Source organism: Micromesistius poutassou, assembly GCF_964030765.1.
Source record: "Micromesistius poutassou genome assembly, chromosome: 4".
Classification (NCBI taxonomy): domain Eukaryota; kingdom Metazoa; phylum Chordata; class Actinopteri; order Gadiformes; family Gadidae; genus Micromesistius; species Micromesistius poutassou.
Genome location: NC_140274.1, coordinates 2,048,544 through 2,072,390, shown reverse-complemented (window position 1 = coordinate 2,072,390; position 23,847 = coordinate 2,048,544). Strand labels below are relative to the sequence as shown.

At 46.2% G+C, this 23,847-nt stretch overlaps 2 protein-coding genes across 6 annotated transcripts in view; both read right to left on the bottom strand.

Annotated features, from left to right (window-relative positions):
• Positions 1 to 16,431, bottom strand: part of LOC311342276 (eukaryotic translation initiation factor 4 gamma 1-like) — a 72,923-nt gene extending 56,492 nt beyond the window's left edge. For 4 of the 5 annotated variants that reach the window (XM_084467105.1, XM_084467107.1, XM_084467108.1 and 1 more), the window contains exons 1-2: positions 16,397 to 16,431; positions 7,626 to 7,673 (exon numbers count right to left, since the gene is read on the bottom strand). The gene's annotated coding sequence lies outside the window, so the exon portion shown is untranslated. Of the gene's footprint in view, positions 1 to 7,615; positions 7,674 to 16,396 lie in introns of those variants that run through there. The other variant, XM_084467106.1, reaches the window with a different exon arrangement.
• A 589-nt stretch (positions 16,432 to 17,020) lies between these two features.
• psmd2 (proteasome 26S subunit ubiquitin receptor, non-ATPase 2) overlaps positions 17,021 to 23,847 on the bottom strand; it is a 25,829-nt gene continuing 19,002 nt past the window's right edge. The window contains exons 12-21 of the mRNA XM_084467501.1: positions 22,781 to 22,868; positions 22,493 to 22,655; positions 22,214 to 22,315; positions 21,798 to 21,937; positions 19,259 to 19,342; positions 18,765 to 18,933; positions 18,350 to 18,444; positions 18,037 to 18,163; positions 17,781 to 17,899; positions 17,021 to 17,681 (exon numbers count right to left, since the gene is read on the bottom strand). Coding sequence (XP_084323627.1) covers positions 17,499 to 17,681; positions 17,781 to 17,899; positions 18,037 to 18,163; positions 18,350 to 18,444; positions 18,765 to 18,933; positions 19,259 to 19,342; positions 21,798 to 21,937; positions 22,214 to 22,315; positions 22,493 to 22,655; positions 22,781 to 22,868 — 1,270 coding nt within the window. The 3' untranslated portion in view covers positions 17,021 to 17,498. The remainder of the gene's footprint in view (positions 17,682 to 17,780; positions 17,900 to 18,036; positions 18,164 to 18,349; positions 18,445 to 18,764; positions 18,934 to 19,258; positions 19,343 to 21,797; positions 21,938 to 22,213; positions 22,316 to 22,492; positions 22,656 to 22,780; positions 22,869 to 23,847) is intronic.

The following is a 23,847-nucleotide window of genomic DNA, read 5'->3' as shown; positions in this document are numbered from 1 at the left end:
CCCTGTCTACCTATTTTTCGGTACTTCACCGGTGGGTTACCAAGCCGTCTGAAAGGGTGGCAGTTACACTCGCCGTTATTCTGAAATCACTTAAAAAATATCCAGTTTGGTATGACCAGGTCACTGATATCTTTGCAACACAAACAGCGAGGAGGATTGACTTGATCTATAAATTAAGTCCCTCAATCTTATTTGGCTTAACACCATGACCAACATTCTGAAACATCCATAAACATCCACATTTGCCTCAAACAATGTTAGGCTTACAGCCCATGTCAATAGGTGTGAAATTATATTCTTGTTGTTCTTTTAATTGTTTGTTACTCCGACCGTTCTGTTTAAAATTGTGGAAAGGATGTTAGTGAATGATTCAGAGCATGATGCATTTTAAATGGCATCACTTTTGGTCTTGTGTCTTCATATTTCTTAAAACAAATAGCTGAAAATAAATATAGCCAAATTACAACCAATAGCTTCAGTCATTGAGGGCAAAAATAGGCCCCGATTATTTAATTTAGTTTTACAAATCAAGAGTAGGCCTGATTTGACGAATTGGCTTTGCATCCTTTCCTTCTGCCCTTGTAGTCCAAGACATGCTGCCCACCAGCTTTCAAAGTACAATGCTGCCACTGGTGGATTTGTATCGATTTTTATTCACATAATTATCCCTCCCTGCTATTTTGTCACCAAAACACCCTGAAACAACTTGATTCTCACATACTTATGCCACCATACACCACTAACAGTGCAAGCAGGTCAATGGCAACCAAGCACACAGTCCTTCCACCCTCACTTTAAAAACCATCAGCCGCCACACACACAGAGAGAGAGAGAGAGAGAGAGAGAGAGAGAGAGAGAGAGAGAGAGAGAGAGAGAGAGAGAGAGAGAGAGAGAGAGAGAGAGAGAGAGAGAGAGAGAGAGAGAGAGAGATAAAAGAAGCATCCTCAAAAGGCTCAGTCATTCACAAGCAAGGGTGGGCAAGGTTCACCACTTTGTGCACAACTGCGTGAGTGTGCACGTAAGCGGCAAGACCGAAAACCAACATTGAATGCCCGTAACCTTCGATCCCTCAGGCGGCACTGCATTAAAAACCGTCAATGTGTAAAGGATATTACCACATGGGCTCAGGAACACTTCAGAAAACCATTGTCAGTTAACACAGTTTGTCGCTACATCTACAAGTGCAAGTTAAAACTCTCCCATGCAAAGTGAAAGCCATATATCAACAACACCCAAAAACGCCGCTGGCTTCTCTGGGCCCGAGCTCATCTGAGATGGACTCAAAGTGGAAAAGTGTGCTGTGGTCTGACGAGTACACATTTCAAATTGTTTTTGGAAATGATGGACGTCGTGTCCTCTAGGCCAAATAGGAAAAGCACCATCCGGATTGTTATCAGTGCAAAGTTCAAAAGCCAGCATCTGTGATGGTATGGGGGTGTGCTAGTGGCCATGGCATGGGTAACTTGCACATCTGTGAAAGCACCATTAATGCTGAAAGGTACAAACAGTTGTTCATAAACTGTTGGGCTATTTGCTCACGCAGTTCTTCACAAAGTGGTGAACCTCGCCCCATCCTTGCTTGTGAATGACAGCCTTTCAGGGATGCTTATTTTATACCCAATCATGACACTGACCTGTTTTCAATTAACTTGTTCACCTGTGGAATGTTCCAAACAGGTGTTTTTGAGCACTCCTCAACTATCCCAGTCTTTTGTTGCCCCTGTCCCAGCTTTTTTGGGACATGTTGCAGGCATCAAATTCAAAATGAGTGAATATTTGCAAAAAAACAACAAAGTTTATCAGTTAGAACATTAAATATCTTGTCTCTGTAGTGTATTCAATTGAATATAGGTTGAAAAGGATTTGCAAATCATTGTATTCTGTGTTTATTTACGTTTTACACAACGTCCCAACTTCATTGGAATTGGGGTTGTATTATTCAAAAACGACGAGCGATCGTGATGAAATACCACGACGCTGTCAGCAGCTCAGCAGTTAGTCATACCTTTATGAGCATGTTGAACGGTGTTGTAACCCTAGAATTAGATTTTCCTTGTGGTTGCAGCTGAGGTTGGGAACTAAAGAGGTGATCACTGGAGTCTGTTTCAATACCTTCCCAGGAGACGGCAGCTGGACTCCGCTCTACAAAGCCATCCCTTGGCAAGATTTCTACAACTAATAGGCAATTAGCCTTCCCTAAACAATATGGAACAAGTCAAATGCATTTTAACCGGATTAAACAGATTCTCTATGAGAGTCAATTGGTGGAAACTATCGAATTCTTCACACAAAAAAACACCTACAAAACATTTGAAAGACTTTGGATGAATGTCCGCAGTCTAATGAAGCAATCTGAGGCAGGGGACGAAGACACAAAGGCACTGTGGTGGGCCTTACACCACTAGCCTCCCACTGGGACCAGAGTAACACCACTAGCCTCCCACTGGGACCAGAGTAACACCACTAGCCTCCCACTGGGACCTAACCAGGGTAATACAGCTGGACCTCTGATTGTCCCAATCGTTCCCAGCTTAAGATTGCAATGTTGATTTTTTATTGTAAAAGATAAGAGCTGGTAACAGAGCCCAGCTGCTCTTTAAACTACCTCTTTCTAAAGTGCATTGAGGTTCTGTATCGGTTTAGATAAATTAACATAATGAACATGTTTAGAGCAGCATGGAAGACAACTTCCAGGAGTTTCACTTAAATATCCAATGTTGGGTGCATGTGCAGAATTAATACCGCAGCTGAAACACCCGGTATTCCGGTTATGGAATAGCTCCCAAATGATACCAGGTTAGGATAGGACCTAGGCTGAATTACTGGTTTCATGGATGTTAGATAACCGGTAAGAGGGAGTTTTCCCTCTTCATGTAGACACATCATACAACTTAATAGGGATGTATCAATACCAATACCAGTGCTCTGACTCGATACTGTACTCATGTACTGGTAAAACCACTCCAACACAACCACCCCATACCACTTTACACAACATAACGTTAAAGAGACAGGGAACCCATTTTTTTTTTAACATTGTTTGTCTTATAATCCATGCCATTTTATCTCTTATTCTCACACTAATAAGTCCCAAATTAAGGGAAAATGGTGTAAAATAATATGTTTTTGCCATTCTCCCAAAAACACTACCTGAACATTACACTCTGTACACGCACTGTGTGTGAGGACGTGTGTAGCTCTGTCTGGTGTGTGTGGAGCTCTGTCTGGGCGGTGTGTGTGTGTGGAGCTCTGTCTGGGCGGTGTGTGTGTGTGGAGCTCTGTCTGGGGTGTGTGGAGCTCTGTCTGGGCGGTGTGTGTGTGGAGCTCTGTCTGGGCGGTGTGTGTGTGTGTGTGGAGCTCTGTCTGGGCGGTGTGTGTGTAGACGTGTAGAGCTGTCTGGGCGGTGTGTGTGTAGACGTGTAGAGCTGTCTGGGGTGTGTGTGTGTAGACGTGTAGAGCTGTCTGGGGTGTGTGTGTACGTGTAGAGCTGTCTGGGTGTGTGTGTGGACGTGTAGAGCTGTCTGGGGGGTGTGTGTGGACGTGTAGAGCTGTCTGGGGTGTGTGTGTGTAGACGTGTAGAGCTGTCTGGGGTGTGTGTGTGTAGACGTGTAGAGCTGTCTGGGTGTGTGTGTGGACGTGTAGAGCTGTCTGGGGGGTGTGTGTGGACGTGTAGAGCTGTCTGGGGGGTGTGTGTGTAGACGTGTAGAGCTGTCTGGGGGGTGTGTAGACGTGTAGAGCTGTCTGGGGGGTGTGTGTGTAGACGTGTAGAGCTGTCTGGGGTGTGTGTGTGTAGACGTGTAGAGCTGTCTGGGGTGTGTGTGTGGACGTGTAGAGCTGTCTGGGGTGTGTGTGGACGTGTAGAGCTGTCTGGGGTGTGTGTGGACGTGTAGAGCTGTCTGGGGGGTGTGTGTGGACGTGTAGAGCTGTCTGGGGGGTGTGTGTGGACGTGTAGAGCTGTCTGGGGGGTGTGTGTGGACGTGTAGAGCTGTCTGGGCAGCAGTTGACTGCATCGTCCGAGAAACAGTTTTATCTTTTCGTAAAAGTACCACACACAGCGCTACTGTGTGTATAACCTATGTATAACACTACTGTGTGTATAACCTATGTATAACACTACGGTGTGTATAACCTATGTATAACACTACGGTGTGTATAACCTATGTATAACACTACTGTGTGTATAACCTATGTATAACACTACTGTGTGTATAACCTATGTATAACACTACTGTGTGTATAACCTATGTATAACACTACTGTGTGTATAACCTATGTATAACACTACGGTGTGTATAACCTATGTATAACACTACGGTGTGTATAACCTATGTATAACACTACGGTGTGTATAACCTATGTATAACACTACTGTGTGTATAAACTATGTATAACACTACGGTGTGTATAACCTATGTATAACACTACGGTGTGTATAACCTATGTATAACACTACGGTGTGTATAACCTATGTATAACACTACTGTGTGTATAACCTATGTATAACACTACGGTGTGTATAACCTATGTATAACACTACGGTGTGTATAACCTATGTATAACACTACGGTGTGTATAACCTATATATAACACTACGGTGTGTATAACCTATGTATAACACTACTGTGTGTATAACCTATGTATAACACTACGGTGTGTATAACCTATGTATAACACTACTGTGTGTATAACCTATGTATAACACTACTGTGTGTATAACCTATGTATAACACTACGGTGTGTATAACCTATGTATAACACTACGGTGTGTATAACCTATGTATAACACTACGGTGTGTGGCACATTTCATACACAACATTGCTTACTATAACGCTCATACAACGACAGCAATAAAAAAAGTATTACAAAGTTGCCGTGGGTCGTAACCATGGCGATTAGTGTTGTAACGATACACCAACTCACGATTCGGTTTATATCATGATTTTTGACCCACGGTTCGATACATCCCACGATTTTTTTAAGTTTAAAAAGCATTTTATTTAAACAACATTTACTTAAACAATTAACTTTATGTAACATTTAGTTGGAGGATGCTTGCAGGTAGGCAAAAAAATTCCTCAACTAGTTTTGTGGTTTAGGCCTACGTATTTTAAAATATTAATGTCAAATAAATAATAGTAATTTTAAAAGTTTGGTGGCACTAACCAGCGTTCCTGCTAGAAAAAAACAGTGCAGGTCAAAGTGACCTGCAGAGGTTTCGTTTTCCGGACATTTTGCTGATATTCCGGTGAAATATCCTATTATCACTTCTTAATTAGGCTATGTAGCTTAAATAATGACATAATCAGGCTGTATAGAATGCAACATGTTTAATAGCCTAACTTTCAAAAAACATGAACGTCTGACTCGCAATAAAAGGCATAATGTTACGTGTGTTTCGTCCGATAGTAAGTGGACGAGCGAGGAGAGCGAGTGGCAGCGTGTGTGTGTCAAGCTGCTTTCACACCGCCGCGCGGCAACACTCCACCTCCGTTCATTTCAGTGAGGGGAGGGCGGCAGAGGGGAGGCGGTTACAGCCGAGGCGGTTGGACCAGGAAGCGGTTGCCGCCCACGTCAATGTGCACAGATTTTGCCAGAATGGCCGCTCAGCGTTCCCCGCGTTGAAACTTTCAGCGGCGGCAGCGGCAGCAGCCGCTTTTATAAACGCCTGGCCCTTTCACAGCGCCGCGTGGAACCCTCCGGCAGCGAGGCGTTATCAGGGCGTGTCGCAAATCTGCCTTCTCACACCGCGAGACGGGTTTGTGGCGCAGAGTGTCGCGATTTCGGTTTCTATATGCATATCGTTACAGGCCTAATGGCGATACGTTTTTTAAACTGTAATGGTATTATTAAGTACTCGTATCAGTACTCGGTATCGGCAAGTACCCATATGTAAGTACTTGGTCTGAAAAAGTGGAATCGGTGCATTCCTACACATTATACTGCATGTTAAAAAGCCCTTAAAGGACAATTCCGGTATTTTGAACATTCAGCCCCCTTTCTGTTTTGTCTAGGATGAACTAGAGTGGTTGACACCAAAATTTCGGTCCTGTCTCGGGTATTTGGCTCAAGTATTATATTGAGTAGTATATTGTAGCGAAATACCGTTTCTGTTGTGTTTTATTGCACAGTTATTACATTTTGAAAATCCCCCCTTTCCATTTCTGGCCAACAATGAGTCTTCCAGGTGTCCGCCAGGGCGGAATCCTGTCTCCCTTTCTTTTTAATGTGTACATGAATGATTTGTCTCTGATGTTGAATACATGTGGTACAGGTTGTAGAGTTGGTGATCTACTAATTAATCACTTTATGTACGCAGACGACCTGGTCATCTTCAGCCCTTACAGTGCTGGTCTCCAACAGCTATTGAGAACATGCACACAGTATGGTGCTGACTTTGACATAAAGTACAATGCTGGTAAGAGTAAAGTTATGATTATTAGAAGCAGAGAAGACAGACAGTCAACCTTCCCTGACTTCCATCTGTCTGGTACTGCACTCAGTGTGTGCAGTGAGATTAAGTATCTGGGGCATATTATTGTTAATGACTTGTCCGATGATAAAGATATGTACAGGCAGCGTCGTAAGCTCTATGCACAAGCAAACATGCTATGTCGTAAGTTTAGCATGTGCTCTGTAGCTGTAAAAATTGCATTGTTTAAAGCATATTGCACACCTCTGTACACAGCCCACCTGTGGTGCCGCTACAAACAAGGTAGTATAAGAAAGCTTACAGTAGCTTATAATGACAGCATGAGGCTACTGTTGAGAGCCCCAAGAAGCTCCAGTGCAAGCCATATGTTTGTTAGTGTCGGGGTACCCACCTGCTCTGCTGTTCTGCGCAATCTGATGCACAGATTTATGTGTAGGGCGTCAGAATCAGAGAATGAACTTATTAATGTGTTGGTTAATCCTGTACGCAGTTCTGTAAGATTTTCGTCCAGACTGTGGAACCATTTTAGAACATGTTTGTATGCAAGCCTACACTGAATAGTGGGGAAGGCTCTGTACTTTGTATTTTTTTTTTTTTTTTTTCTGTCTTTGTTTTTATTATCTTATTCTGCTTTTATGGTGATATGGATCCCCCTGGGTCTGAAATAAAGATTTATTATTTATTTATTTATTATTATTCCAACAGAAATAAATGGGATTTACAAAATACGATAAATGTGCAATAAAACAGGACAGGAACTGTATTTCGCTACGATACTTGATTTGAAACATCAACGAACACCACTAACCACTCGGTGAGTTGCTCATTTCTGAAAACGAACGAATTTAGGGTTGTTTTAAGGACAGGTTTGTGCATGCATGTAGCCAGCCATTCTGAAGCAGGCAGGGGCGATTCTAAATGAGCCAAATACCTGAGACAGGACCAATAGTCTAAATGTCGGTGTCAACCACTATTTCATCCTAGTCAGCCCAGAAAGAGGGCTCAATGTTCAAAATACCGGAATTGTCCTTTAACCCTTGATAAATAAGAAAATACAGTGGAGGTACATATAATTAATAAAAGTGATCATTAATGCAGAAGATAGTTGACTGTAGGATGGCCTAAACAGAGGATTATTCCTAATCCAATCTAGCCCACTAAAGGATGTTGTCTCACATGCTCACCTGTACCTACATGTATTTAGGTCCCACTTGCTGGGATACTCTCTGGGGAATGGTTTTCCTAAAACAGCAAAGAAAGAGAGAGACAGTGACAAGAAACAATGAATATCATGGGTGATACAAGCATAGTAGGAATAACAGCACTTTGAACAAGACAACGGATCTGTTGAGCGCTTCAGTATAGTGGCTGGAGAACACTCAGGTGTGCTGCATGCAGCGCTCAACTATTCTTAAATTTATTATTTTTTTCCTTTTTTATTATTCTCTACAAACTTTGGGACCTATCTCCTTCCTAGAGACTCCATTCCAATTGTAAAATGTTCAGATTAGCTTGGAATCGCACGCTTCTTTTCAGATTTTTCAAATATTTTATACTTGTATAGATATTCTACTTTTAAAATACTATTTTTTAACAATGGAAGTTGATGGGAGGACGGCAGAGCCATCCGCCCATTCTCTGACACTTACTACTTGAGGCTTCGTAACTTGGTCAATTTTTTATCATTAACCTTCATTCAAATGAACACACTTATAGTATCTTCAATAATCTGAAAACAGAATTTCGATCCCCTTTATACTTTTTTCATAATCACAGTTTAAGTTTCATATTAGCTTTGGTTTCAGTTGGTCTCATTGATTTACGCTGAGAGAGGAGCGCGAGGACGTGCAGGCAGTGTTGCCAGATTGGGCAGTTTTTTCCCACCCAATTTGACTACTTTTAATCACGTTAGAATGGAAAAATTATCATTAGGCGAGTACATAGAATTTCGGTTGGTTTTTAAAAAAAAACTGGCGGGATTATTATAATTTTTTTCTACAAACATCAATACCATACCTTTCATATGGCATATCGTTTGTGCAGCTAGTACCAATATCACTGCACTGCAATACATTTGACCTTTCAGATTCTTCAGTTCAATTCATTTTACATTTCTGCAGCAATGCTTTGCTCCAGGGCTGGGCGATTAATCAAATTTTGATCGCGATTTCGATTTCAGAGTGAAACGACCACCAAACTAATATAATCGAGTTGAAACGTTTTTTTTAAATAGAAATTACAGAACAGCTGGATTCATATCTGGACTTTATTTTCTATTTTACCATTTTGTGTATTATTTTAAGGGTAAATTTCAAAGTTCTCATTTAAAAAGTGTTTTTTTTTAGAGAAATTATGAATAAATGCATCATGTTTTCAAACTCAAAAATAATCGTTTGAATAATCAAGATTTCAATATTGACCAAAATAATCGTGATTATGATTTTTTCTATAATCGAGCAGCCCTACTTAGCTATTTTCATTCAGCTGTCACTTTATTAGTTTCCAACCATCTAATTATTTTTAAATGGTGTGCATGTTTACATTGTTTACTCCATTTAGACTTTGGGAACTCTGTTCCCAATGTTGATGGACCACTGCCCTATACCAGAGCTTACAAAAAATGTCTATGGATTCACAGCGCAAATAGAGTAACAGTGAATATCAACACAACCCCCAAGGAGCCTTATCAACGACCAGATAACCACATCGCTCGCCACTGCCAGTAGCTACGAGAGAGAGAGAGAGAGAGAGAGAGAGAGAGAGAGAGAGAGAGAGAGAGAGAGAGAGAGAGAGAGAGAGAGAGAGAGAGGATTTATTCAAATAATTCTGTTAATAAATAATAGCTTATTTTAACTATAATTGTCACGAAAGAGAAATAAATAAAAATAAAAATTGGATTTTAATTTAAAACACAATTTAGCTACAAAATAATACGTCCTCAGCGTACCGACTTGGGGTGACTAGCCTACGACAGATTAATGAGGTAATTTACAGCTCTGACCACGTGTACGTAGCCAACTCAAGCGCAGCTCAAACCAGCAGGCTTTTAGCCTAGCTATTTCAGTGAAATGAACCGTTGGTTGAGACCAAAGACCTAGCAGACGCCAGCCGAGGAGAGCGGAGAGGCCCTTCCACTGTGGACCTCAGGTACCGAGGAGACGGCCCTGTGGATGCGAAGGACATCAGCCCAGACCAGCCTTCCTCAGAGTGTAGAAAGGAATTGTCATTGGACGTCAACGAACACAGCACTCCCAACAGGCTGTGTGCTCCGAGGTGCTTGCACACCAGAGCCTAAAGCCCGTAAAGATGCTACACCTACGACACTTGAAAATCAACCACCCCTCCCTCGCTGCCAAAGCAGTCGGCTGTCTCGGCCAAAGAAGGGCTACCAGAACAAACAGCTGTCCAAAGAAGGGCTACCACAACAAACAGCTGTCCCTGGCTCAGAGGGCATCATATGAGGTGGCTTTCATAAATCGCACAGGCAAAAAAGCCAACACAATCAAGGAAACGCTTTCAACCCTGCTGCTTTAGCTACAGTGAGCAGAGTCTGTGCCGCTACCGGACGGCACCGCAGCCCAAGGCATGAAGGGTCTGACCAAGTGGGGAAGGGGAAAGAGGCTTTGCAGTTGGATGAATAGACAGATATATCAAATGAAAATATCCTGCAGACAAACATGTTTTTAAATCAATTTGCAGATAATCTGTTTACCCACTTTGACTACTTTGGATTACAGCAAGCAACAACCACAGTGGTATAGTAGAGGAGCTAACGTTTGAGATGTTGGATGAACGTTGAAATGATAGGCTGGCGGTGGAGGCTCTGTTCAGATGGAGTCTAGGTGCTGTTTGTAGAGGAACATCAGATGTGTAGAACCTGTTCCCTACGGTAGGCCTGTCACAATAACTAATTTTGCTGGGCGATAAATTGTCCCAGAAATTATTGCGATAAGTGATAATATTGCAGTTTTGAGACAATTTTCAACTAATATAATGATATTGGCATAATAATGCAAGTACAACCTTTCAAAGATCAATAAACTGTTATTTTTAAATAATATTTAACACTGGAACTGGCAGACATTTTAAATATCCAAAATAAATAAACAAAACAACCAAAAACAATAAATAAAATTTAAATAAAACTACATGAAGCGAACTACAACTGTCAGTGAGTGCGCACCATTTCAACTGTCCTGTTTGTACTTTGTTTGTCGACTAAACGCCCCAGTGATTGTGGACTGAAGACGGAGTCGTCCCATGATCTGTTTTTTTTCGCAGCTGGGAAAACTGCATCGGACGATGCTTTAGGTACAGATGCATGTTTGTTGTATTGGTGCGTTTAGTTTCTACCGTTTTACAACAAATGCGATATACCGGCTCTTACAGGTCAAGTGGTTCACCACGGTTATTCGGTTTGAACCCGAAGTGCCCCCACACGGCAGCTGTCGCGTTCGGCTTTGAAACCAATTCCATCTTTGTTTTTCATTCCTCCAAATCTCAAATAGCGTTTTCTCTGGCTTGTTACTCCTCACGGGGCTCTCATGCTGCACTCTGGCAGAGAATGTCTAGGAAGACGGGCGTATAGACGGGCTCTGACTCCCCACACAGAGACCATGCGGCTGACCATTGACTGACATGACTCGAGGACTCCTCATTACGCTAAGGAAGCGAGAGCAGTCTGTCGAGACCGATGCTCCAGAGTGAAAACTCTTGTCATCCAGTCTCTTTGATAGAGACACGAGAAAAAATAAATTAAAAAAAAGCTTATTTATCGCGGACGGCAAAATTATCGTCTAATTTTAATTTATCGTGCGATTAATTGATTTATTGCTTATCGCGACAGGCCTACCCTACGGTACATTAGAGATGTTTCTGGTGAGGAGAATGTCCTCCCGATCAGCCTGTTAATCAGTACTGGTGAGTTTCAAAACCAGTTTGCTGTCTCTTTCCCACCCTTCTTCTCCACATGCCTTCTGTTCACAAAAGCCTTCCTCTGCGCTCAACATTGGTTAACGTTACGGATAACATTTAGATTGTGGTATTGAAGATAAAACAATGTTAAATGGACAAAATTAAACTCAGATGAAAACCTGTGCTCAGAGCATAGTGCCCGCTAGGGCTGGGCGATTAATTGAATTTTGATTACGATTTTAGCATGAAACGATCATCATCTGTATTGTGCTGCAGATGTCTCTGGCTGTTCCCGTTAACAGCTAACCCTAAATTAAATTGCTATATTAATTAATACTGGTTATTTTGTGTATGCATCAACCCCCTCTGGGGATAGTTGTGTGTGGAGTCTCTGGCATCGTTATTTGGGGGTCAAGTGTTGAGCCTATAGCTATTTTCACATATGTCCTCCGTCTTTTCTCCACATTTGTGGATCAGGAGGTTCAACCATGAGGGTCATTCACACTTATTCACACTTGATGCCCGATATGCGGACATCGTGTCGCTCAGTCATCAGTAGCTAGCAAGGGGCGCGATATGACGTAGGGTCTTGGTTTGTTTTGGTTTGACTGCAGACAGCACAGAGGCAGAAGGGGCAGAACTCATCGCGATCATCTTGCATCGTTGCTGCAGTGATGCATCATATATTCTGTTGCATCCACAACATCTGCATCGATCAATGAAAGGTTGGAGCCTGAGCTATGAACTTATGCATTGTAATTTATTGTATGATGTGTACTTTGAGGGTTACGATAAGATCTATCATTTAGTGTTCACCACGAATGACTCTGAAAAGCAGTGCCACATTTACATATTTTTTAAACCATTCAGCGAACAAAAGGCAACAGGCTGATTATCGTTTAGGGTGCGGGTGACACTCAATGACATGCAAACGTAGACCAAAGCGTCATCAACATGCCTACTCAACTGGTGTGAAATGCTGACATTCTACTGCTCATTCACATATAAGGTAATTAACATTTCCGCTGGCTAAAATACTACCTGAGAGGTCATCTTTTTTCAGGAGGTCCAATGTCAGGATATGTCATTCACATATACGGCCCGTCGGGAGAATAGTGGGAGAATAGCGGGTTGTATGTCCATATGTGAAAGCAGCTTATGATAGACAGCCTGGTCTGGATCTGATCTCCACTGCTTAGCAGACATGCCTATGGTTAAAACAATGTCTTTAAGTGGTGACATCATGCTTTTTCGACTTTGCTTTTTCCCTTTGCTTTGGACTGTTAAATGACGTAGGTATACATGTTTTACGTCTGCTAAGCTAGAAAAATCTAAGTCTGAGCCAGGGGTAGTATTCGCCTCAATAAGTGAGGCGTGTGTGAAACAGCACTTATAAGTCAATAAGTGGGTAGGGCTGAAGTGCAAAAGTTCTGCCTCACCGCAATGTTTACAACTTCTCGGGGTTGAGAATTTGCCGACACATGCGCAAAGCGTTCGACAATCACATCAGAGTGGGCCTGCTGACCATTCACAGCAGACTGGGTTAGCCAGGAGTTGGGCCTTAATGCGACATGATACAAATCAGACAGTTTTTGAAAGATGCTGAAATTGGTTTTGCAGAAATTAACAGTGAGAATAATAAGGGATGTTTTTTTTAACACATTGGCATGTAACCCTAAAAAAGCATGATATAGGATCTTTAAGACTGCAAACACTATGAATCAGAGAGGGATGACTGGCTTGTTTTTTTAATAAACACTGACTGGAAAGGGGGTGGTCATGCAACAGAAGGCCGGGTGAGCACCTGACAACACCGCCACACCCTGTGAACACAAAGCATCGTGGGGCTTCTGCAACACTGGGTTAAACATTGGGAAAGGGAGTCTAGTGGTGGATAATAAAGAGCACTGAATCCTACCAACAACGTTTCACTGTGCAATTTAAGAAATACAGTATACCGTATTCAATCACTTACATGTTACACAAGATGACAACATTCCCTCAGGATGGTGTTGGAGGGGCCGTTATGCAAGAACCAAGACCACCCCCCCCCCCCCCCCCCCTTCCATGACATCCGAGCCGGGCAGGGAAATAGTTCCACCACTGCCAGTTCAACATACTGCTGGTTGTGGTGTAAGGCCCTGGTCCACTCTACAACCTGAGCTTTGCATTAGCCTAAATCTGCCATGTTGGACCCCTGCTCGCCACAGCAGTGCTACCGTACCATACCGTCATAGAGTGAAGGCTGTGGCAATACCATCAGAATAAAGAACGCCAGGGCCAATTAGTTCAAAATGAAGGTGAGACGCAGGTTTGGAGGCGAGGATCACTGGAGGAGTAGTACCTTTTCTAGTTGGCTTACGTACAACTTGGCGCAATATGAGGCCAACATAACAGCAAGTGAGTTCACCGTCTAGCCTCTCACACGATGAAGAGTGTCTGTGTAGCCAACCGCCACATCCTTCACCAGGTGCCTCTGTTACCATCACTGAACGCCACGGATCTACGGGGAGCAGACCCCCGCAACAAAAACGACTTGCCAGAGATGTGTATCCCCTGTACAAGCTATAGAAAGGAATTATGATGGCATTACCAACCATGACCCGAGAGGACCCTCGACATGACTGACTGACTAGACGCAGACCTACACACATTTCAGTCAAAACTACCGTGTACTGTGCAGTAGCCATATTGCCCACTATATTACAGACTATTGAATAACAGACAAAATACGCCCATTCAAGTAACCAACAAGCATGTTTTTGGAATACGGAGGAAGGTGGAGTGCCAGAAGAAGCCAGATGGAAACAGTGAGAACATACCAACTGTATAGTTCGGCCTCATTGCATGGCGGTCAAACATAGAGCCTACTTGAAACAAAACAGCTACAACCACAATAAACCGCATCAAGTATTGCCTTATAGGTGGGTCTGCAGCCTTATAGTTTCTCGAACACACAGCTCATTACCGGATCCTCTCGTGTTCCTTTCATCCACTACAGGCGTTCAGAACACCACACACGGACAGTGCAGCATCTCCATGGGTCCATAGGTAAGCACTAAGCGTTGTGCTCAGAAAGGTTGTGCTAACCCAAACGTATCCAATGCAACAGCCTATGGCTGCCATCTTATTCTGTCCCTTCACTCATTCTGATAATGACATCACCACGCCATGGTTTGGTATAGACATAGAGGCATCACAATAACTCAACCATTGAACCATTTCTAAAAAGCTGCACCCATTTTGAAATCGAACCACGCAACACGTTGCTCCTCTTCCCATCATCAGCACCATGCCCACTGCAGCCTGCACGTTAAACATCTTGTCCACACCGCTGTAGGGCCGACCACTCGCCATTATTCACCAACATGCCGCAGAAACAACCCCTGTGATGTCTGAACGCCATCACGTTGATGATGTCAAGCCACATTCTGACGTAGCATCTATAAGTCACTGGTGTGTGTACTGCGAACAGACCATTGGCCGTGGCTTCGCAGTGACCTACGGGGCGTGTCGGCCTGTCTAAATCCTACGACAGTGATTGAACCCACATTAGACATACTGTGCTGCGCCATGATGCTGACTCTCCTAGGCCCGATCTGGACCACCACGTGGTCTCACCTGCTTTGGCGCGGGCAGTGTGGGCGCACAGCGGTCAACGGTTCAATACCCAATAACCACCAGTTAACTATTAAAACCCCGAAACCTCGTCTGATGATGACAACTTCCAAAACAAAAAACGCCCACATCCACGGCGTTTCCTGCGCAAACGTGAACGTACATGTAGATGAGGGGATTCAGACCACTGTGGATGACTAGCTGTCACACCGACACGAGAGAGCATCACGCTAGACTCACTATCTGGTTAAGATCGACCACGAAACAGCACGACGAATCACAAACAGACTGATCACCGTGTGCCGTACTGACTATGGATGACAGGCAGCTCCAGTGGCTCCACCGGGTCCTCCCGTTAGCATGGTAGCCGGAGCGGGGTCCACGTGTCGGCTCACCTGCACTGGGATACAGTGGACGGCTCGGTCCTCGATCCACTGTACAGTTCGGCATCCAACCCTAACTGCCATCAGACCCCAACCCGTGTCTCCTAGACCCCCACAGACCGGGGGACACACACCGGCCTGAGTGAGGGTGTCAGCCCACAAAGCGACCGCCTTGTCACTGATCGCCACACACAGACCTTACCGCAGATTGCTGTTTGTGGTCCACATACTGTACATTTGACCTCTCGGGTCACTGTGGTGAGAGGGGAGCCTATCTTTGTGTGACTGTTGACCGCTAATCATTCAACTTCCATCGGCTCTCTACTTTGTGCGGCTCATTATCTCCCGCATGGGGAGGTTTCCTTTAGGATTATCCCCACATCTCTGTTTACAATCACAACCGGGACCAAAGCTAAAGCTGAACCCACTGCTGGAAACAGTGGGTCGGGAGGACCCCCTCTCTCCCGGGGGCCAGACCTCTCCGCCCCCCTGGCCAGGGAGCTATGGTCCGTGTTACGGGAGCTAACCGGGCTATGATGTGGAGGTAGCGGGTAGCGGCTAGGCTAGCCGATGGGAAATGACAAACAAACGCACCAAACGATGATGTGGTCTCGCTGGATTCAAGTCTGTGAAGGGGGTTGTGGTTAGGCCGGATCAGGCGTTTAGAAACCAAAGGGAAGGTGGAGCGAGAATGAAGGTGGAGCACCGAAGTCTACTTCACACGTTAGCGTTAGCATGCTAGCGGCTAGCCGGACAGCTAGCGTCTACTTCACACAGCGGTTAGCATGCTAGCGGCTAGCCGGACAGCTAACGTGAAGAAAGAACACCCACGTCGTCTTACGGGCTAGCTCCTGAGCTAGCCCAAACACAGCAGGAACACCAGTCAGCAGATACAACCACACAACAAAGTCCACACGGCTACATGGTTCACACAACCAAACGCGAACGTTAGAGTGGAAGTTCATCTTGAGATATCGTAATATGTCCAATGTCACCCATCCCCCCGAAAGAGAGCAATTTATATTTGAAAATATGAAATCCTTGCGCTACCTTTCTCTCCTTGGGTCCGCAGAGCGGGACGGACGGAAGATGTTCCGGAAGCCGGGAGCGGAGGGGTGATTCCGGTCCGGGTCCCGTCATGTGACGGTCCCGCACTTCATTAATCATTAATTTTGTTAGAATGTATGCGTTTCTTAATATTAAGCGTTTATTTCATGGTGTAGCGTTTTTATTATTTGATTTCGATAACATTTAAACCCTTGTCAAATTCTCCCACAAACACCAGTTCCACTGGTCAACATACAATGTGCAGCAGATGATCTCCCCCTACTGCATACAGACCCTCCGATACCACTGGGACTTTGTCAGCTACCCTACTCAAATAGAATCCCATTAATTATAACTCATTGACATTGAACCTAAACCATTTGCCATTGATATCATCAGGAAACGTTTGCTTATCATTGGGATTTAACACAAGCACCCTGTGCTTCCTAAAGTTTGATTTTTGATTTGATGTAAGAAAAATATTTCTCTAAAAATATTAATTAATGGCAGTTTTCCCAATGCGAAATCGGTAAACCAGGCCGGTCCATTCTCACAATACCACCTAGTGGATCTGAATAGTATTTTGGATAAAACCGTGTAGCGTAAAAAAGGGAAAAAACCAGGATGAACATGACACTTTTTTTCCCAAGCTTTAATTACAAAAAAAAAAAACAGGTGGTGCAAGTACAGAAGAAACAATGAGCACAAGTGATAAAGTGGGTTGACCAGTCGTAGCACAAAGCGTTGTCAGAGCCAAGGCGGCTGTGAACATCGCCTGCATTTGAGCTTGACCGTAGACCAATCCCAGAACCACTGCGTCAGTACACGAGGGACCCCTGGTGCTGCAGGGGCCATCAGGACCCGTCACCCCTCTGAGTGCCACAGCAGTCCTGCCATCCAGACCATGAAACCATTGGAGAAATACGGGGCAACGGATGAAAAACAACAGGCAGCCAGAATGGGTAGGCCAAGCATGGCTTTTCTTTAAGCCATGGAATAAGCAACATAAAATATGAGGACTTATAAAAAAAGCCAGGAGGACTACCCTTCCAAGTGCCGAGGTGGCCTGTAATGGGGATGGGAGTGGGGGGGGGGGGGGGGGGGTCTAGGTTTCGTAGTTGGGATTCTTGCGGAGGATGACGAAGCCCTCGAGGATGGGCGTGACGGGGAGGTACTCCTCCGTGGCCAGCTCCGCCCGCTCTCCGTGGGCCAGCAGCACCGGCGTGGTGTGGGTCTGGAAGCCTGTGATGGCCTTGGGCTTCCCCGCCTGGCCCACCACGTCCACCGCCTGCACACGCAACCAGCAGAACCCCGTGAATACAAGTACAATGATACAGAAACGACCTACAACCCAACCATTGAGCCCAAACCCATGCGCTGTTCGTACCTGTCCCACCCGGACCGACACGGGGAGGGGCCGCAGCTCCTCGTCAAACGTCACCAGCATCCGAGGCTGCATGGCCGCGACCAGGCCATAGAGGACGTAGTGGGACTTCCCCAGTATGACTGCAAGACACAACACCGAGGGGAAGCATTAACAACCAGTGCAGGAATCTTATTCAATCACCCTTACAACGTATAACCACAAGGAGATTTAAACCTCCAATGAGAGAGAGAGGGAGGGGAAGAGGAAATGGACGTACTGTTCTTGACGTCCAGAAAGGAGACCAGGACTGTGAGCAGGCCGGCCACAGCCACCTGGCTCATGAGCTGCCTGTCGCTGTGGTACGGACACAGCGTCAGCGTGCCTTTACCCAGGTGAGTCAGGCCCTGCAACACGGTGCAAAAGATCATCACAGTTAAAGGCAGCAATGAAGAGATTAACAGGATGGTGCCCAAAGGTCAACACAGTCAAAGGCAGCAGTGGAGAGATGAACAGATTGGTGCCAAAAGGTCAACACTGTCAAAGGCAGCAGTGGAGAGATGAACAGGACTACGGTGGTGGTGAGCACCCACCTGTGCCAGGCGGACCATGAACAGATTGTTGGGGTCCTTAGCGTGGTACTGGGCTAGTTGTCGAAGCATGGCTGCCAGACGAGCGTTATTCGTGCCTGGGGAGAGGAAGAAAGTGTTGTTATGACAGAGCATTGTGATCCTACAATAAAGGACGTATTTCAGCCATTCCATTCTACAGCTTTTAACAACAGAAGACAGACTGTTGTCATCACCGACATCTTTGAAAATGGTTAATGGCCTTTTCATTTTCTTAACTTATTTCCATGTTACTTCCAGGGGTGTAATTGTTTCAAAGGGCAACCAAATAAGATGTCTCGTTGGTACAGTAAAGCTGTAAATCTAGCCAAGATTCAATTCATAAAATCAACGTGCCTGTGAGTGAGAGAGTGTGTGTATTTATAAATGAGCCACGTACCGCTGCCCACCATGCCCATGGCGAAGATGGAGTTGTGGGAGACCTCTGGGTCGGCGTCGTGGGAAAACTTGCTGAGCGTGTCCAGGATGTTGAGGCGTGGGTTGGACACAGAGATCAGGGCCAGCGCCAGGGGCACTGCCCGCCTCAGGGTGGGCTCTCCGTACCGCAGCTTCACAACAGGGAGGTGGAGGTTACAACTAGCCCTGGCTCATTGCTGGATTTATGTATATATGTCGAACACAAGCGTTCTCATTCCTGCTGAATTGTTTTACTTCCTTTCCGAGCCCAAATGACAGTAAAGCAATTCATATCTTTGAGCTTGCATTCCTTGGGACTGTAATGTCCAAGAGATAGTCACATAATGAGTCAGAAGAAGTCATAATGGTCACATTTTGCTATGACCACAGAGACTAGGAGAGATGTGGTTGAACAGCCTGTGTGTTACTTACTAACGCACACTAGAGCAGTCAGCGCAGCCATGCGTTGGTACTTACCAGGTGGCCAAAGGTCCGCAGGGCCATTTCCGAGCCGATCTCCTCTCCCATGGCAATGAGCGCAATTCCCAGCACAGCCACACCCTAGGACAAGACACAGGTCACACCCTAGGACACAGGTCACACCCTAGGACACAGGTCACACCCTAGGACAAGACCCAGGTCACACCCTAGGACACAGGTCACACCCTAGGACACAGGTCACACCCTAGGACAAGACACAGGTCACACCCTAGGACAAGACCCAGGTCACACCCTAGGACAAGACCCAGGTCACACCCTAGGACAAGACACAGGTCACACCCTAGGACACAGGTCACACCCTAGGACAAGACTCAGGTCACACCCTAGGACAAGACTCAGGTCACACCCTAGGACACGGGTCAAACACTAGGACAAGACACAGGTCACACCCTAGGACAAGACCCAGGTCACACCCTAGGACAAGACCCAGGTCACACCCTAGGACAAGACCCAGGTCACACCCTAGGACAAGACACAGGTCACACCCTAGGACAAGACACAGGTCACACCCTAGGACAAGACACAGGTCACACCCTAGGACCCAGGTCACACCCTAGGACAAGACACAGGTCACACCCTAGGACACAGGTCACACCCTAGGACACAGGTCACACCCTAGGACACAGGTCACACCCTAGGACAAGACCCAGGTCACACCCTAGGACAAGACCCAGGTCACACCCTAGGACAAGACCCAGGTCACACCCTAGGACAAGACCCAGGTCACACCCTAGGACAAGACACAGGTCACACCCTAGGACAAGACCCAGGTCACACCCTAGGACAAGACACAGGTCACACCCTAGGACAAGACCCAGGTCACACCCTAGGACAAGACACAGGTCACACCCTAGGACAAGACACAGGTCACACCATAAGACAAGACCCAGGTCACACCCTAGGACAAGACCCAGGTCACACCCTAGGACACAGGTCACACCCTAGGACAAGACCCAGGTCACACCCTAGGACAAGACCCAGGTCACACCCTAGGACAAGACCCAGGTCACACCCTAGGACACAGGTCACACCCTAGGACAAGACACAGGTCACACCCTAGGACAAGACACAGGTCACACCCTAGGACAAGACACAGGTCACACCCTAGGACAAGACACAGGTCACACCCTAGGACAAGACCCAGGTCACACCCTAGGACAAGACACAGGTCACACCCTAGGACACAGGTCACACCCTAGGACAAGACCCAGGTCACACCCTAGGACAAGACCCAGGTCACACCCTAGGACACAGGTCACACCCTAGGACAAGACCCAGGTCACACCCTAGGACAAGACCCAGGTCACACCCTAGGACACAGGTCACACCCTAGGACAAGACCCAGGTCACACCCTAGGACAAGACCCAGGTCACACCCTAGGACAAGACACAGGTCACACCCTAGGACAAGACACAGGTCACACCCTAGGACACAGGTCACACCCTAGGACAAGACCCAGGTCACACCCTAGGACAAGACCCAGGTCAGACCCTAGGACAAGACCCAGGTCACACCCTAGGACAAGACCCAGGTCACACCCTAGGACAAGACCCAGGTCACACCCTAGGACAAGACCCAGGTCACACCCTAGGACACAGGTCACACCCTAGGACAAGACACAGGTCACACCCTAGGACAAGACACAGGTCACACCCTAGGACACAGGTCACACCCTAGGACAAGACCCAGGTCACACCCTAGGACACAGGTCACACCCTAGGACAAGACCCATGTCACACCCTAGGACAAGACACAGGTCACACCCTAGGACAAGACACAGGTCACACCATAGGACAAGACACAGGTCACACCCTAGGACAAGACACAGGTCACACCCTAGGACAAGACCCAGGTCACACCCTAGGACACAGGTCACACCCTAGGACAAGACCCAGGTCACACCCTAGGACACAGGTCACACCCTAGGACAAGACACAGGTCACACCCTAGGACAAGACACAGGTCACACCCTAGGACAAGACACAGGTCACACCCTAGGACAAGACCCAGGTCACACCCTAGGACAAGACCCAGGTCACACCCTAGGACCCAGGTCACACCCTAGGACAAGACCCAGGTCACACCCTAGGACCCAGGTCACACCCTAGGACAAGACCCAGGTCACACCCTAGGACACAGGTCACACCCTAGGACAAGACCCAGGTCACACCCTAGGACACAGGTCACACCCTAGGACAAGACACAGGTCACACCCTAGGACAAGACCCAGGTCACACCCTAGGACAAGACACAGGTCACACCCTAGGACACAGGTCACACCCTAGGACAAGACACAGGTCACACCCTAGGACAAGACACAGGTCACACCCTAGGACAAGACACAGGTCACACCCTAGGACAAGACCCAGGTCACACCCTAGGACAAGACCCAGGTCACACCCTAGGACACAGGTCATACACTAGGACAAGACCCAGGTCACACCCTAGGACAAGACACACGCGTTCCCCCACAGCAGCAGCAGCGTGGGTGGTGACCGCTGGCAGGGTGCTCACCTGGTGGGAGCCCATGTCGCCGGGCGCCTCCTTCTTGTCCTTCTTGTCCTTCTTGTCCTTGTCCTCCTCCTTCTCCTTGGCCTCGTAGTGCTCGCTGCAGATGTGGAGGAGCTGCTGGACCTTCAGCACGTTGCCAGAGCCTGAGGAGGAGAGGAGGCGTTACCAGGGCGACCAGAGGCCTCATTGAGCACAACAACAAAAAGGGATGATGGATAAAGTCATCTCAAACGTTATCAAGCACAGAAAATAAACTTCCAAGCATCAAGATGTGAATTCCCGATCAAGATGAAAGGTGTGAAATAACAAAAACACAGGTGGCAATGGCAACCCATCAGCATCCTCACAAACTACCGACCATATGGGAAACAGCTATAGAACGGCATGGATAAAATGCACCTGAAGCGACCCTGACTGACCTGCATAGGCACAGATGTCCACCAGCGTGTTGGCGAAGCTCCTGAAGGGTTCAGGGACTACCTGCAGAGCAGCGAGGGTGGTCTCGATGGCCTCTCCTTTACCTGCCATGCAATGGGGAAAAGTACAGTTACTAACATTTCTTGGGATTATGCCATTCATTCAGAAGAAAATGTGTTTGGGACCACCTACCCCGTTCCCATTCATAATTCTTTGTATTGCCTTTGTGACTGTCCCTACATGCTATAAAACGATATGTTGCGAGTCTGTTTGCTGTGTACCGAGGTGGTTGAGGCCCAGGCCCAGTGGCAGCCAGCGGGCGTAGGTGTCCTTGAGCTCCAGCTCGCTCTTCTCCATGATGGTCTGAACGATGGTGGAGGTCACGTCGCCGTTACAGGAGCCCACCGCGATCATGCCACACGCTAGCGCTGTCACACCCGCCACCTGTTCACGTTGACCACATTAACCACTGGCCACAACTAGAGACTGAGAGACACACACTGACAGCAGGAACCAGGGACGCAGACCGTGAGATAGCAGTCCTCCAGCACATGCCTTCAGTCACTCACCTCCATGCTGGACTTGGAGTCCCCCATGACAGGCAGGAGCAGAGACAGAACATCCTCTCTGTTGGATCCGGCGTAGGCCAGGCCGAGTCTGCACAGCAGGAAGGGGACACAGGAGGATGAGACCCACACAAGACCACCACCATCCATAGCATCCCAACCCTCCAGACCAACCAGTGGTCCAACCATAGAAATCTATAAACTATAAATACTTTTGAGAGCTCCAAATACCCTCTTATTTTTCAAAAAAAGTGCAACTCTACCATGTAATTATTGATTGTCCAATGCTAGGGATTTTAATAACCAAAAGACAACAATAAAGAGACATTTGCACTTATTGCTGTTCTACATGTTTAACCACACATGCTGTTGGGGGACCCCCAGGGCTGTGTGTTTTAAATCACAGGGGCCCCCTACTGCACCCCCTCAATGGTTACATTTTCATCATTAACATTATGAAATATTGTGGAAAAATACTAACTGAAGAGTTCTGCAGTAGAAGAATAGAAAACGCTTGATACTGCAGGTGGCATTAGCTCTGGATTAAATGTAGGTAGGTAGAGTCACGACAAGTACTTTAATAATAGACCGTAGAGAAGTTATAGAAAGTATATTTGATTGTGTAGAGACAGAAGAAACAATATTATGAATCACAAGATGGATGGCTACAAATCAGCACAGAGCACCAGCCAAGAGCACAAACACTGCAGCCCCAGAACGGGAAAAGACATGTTATAGAATTAGATCTTATACAACTATTTAAAATACATGTTATAGAATTAGATACAACAATTTAGGCTATCAATTATCAATTAGCATTTTTACTTTCCTACGGTTTGTGAAATTGCTGAACCGAAAAATCAGGATTTATAAATAGAACCGGCTGGGATTGGAAACCTATTTAAAAAGTGTGTTTTGTTTGGAGAGTTGTGGGAAGGCGGGGCGTGTACTTTGTTAGGACGGCTGCTGTGTATGAGCTTTAGAATGAGGCTTCCCAACAGAGTGGTGCTCTGGAGCCGGACCCCCTTTGAGCTGTGAGAGGAGCCGTGGACGGCACAAAGAGTCAGTGG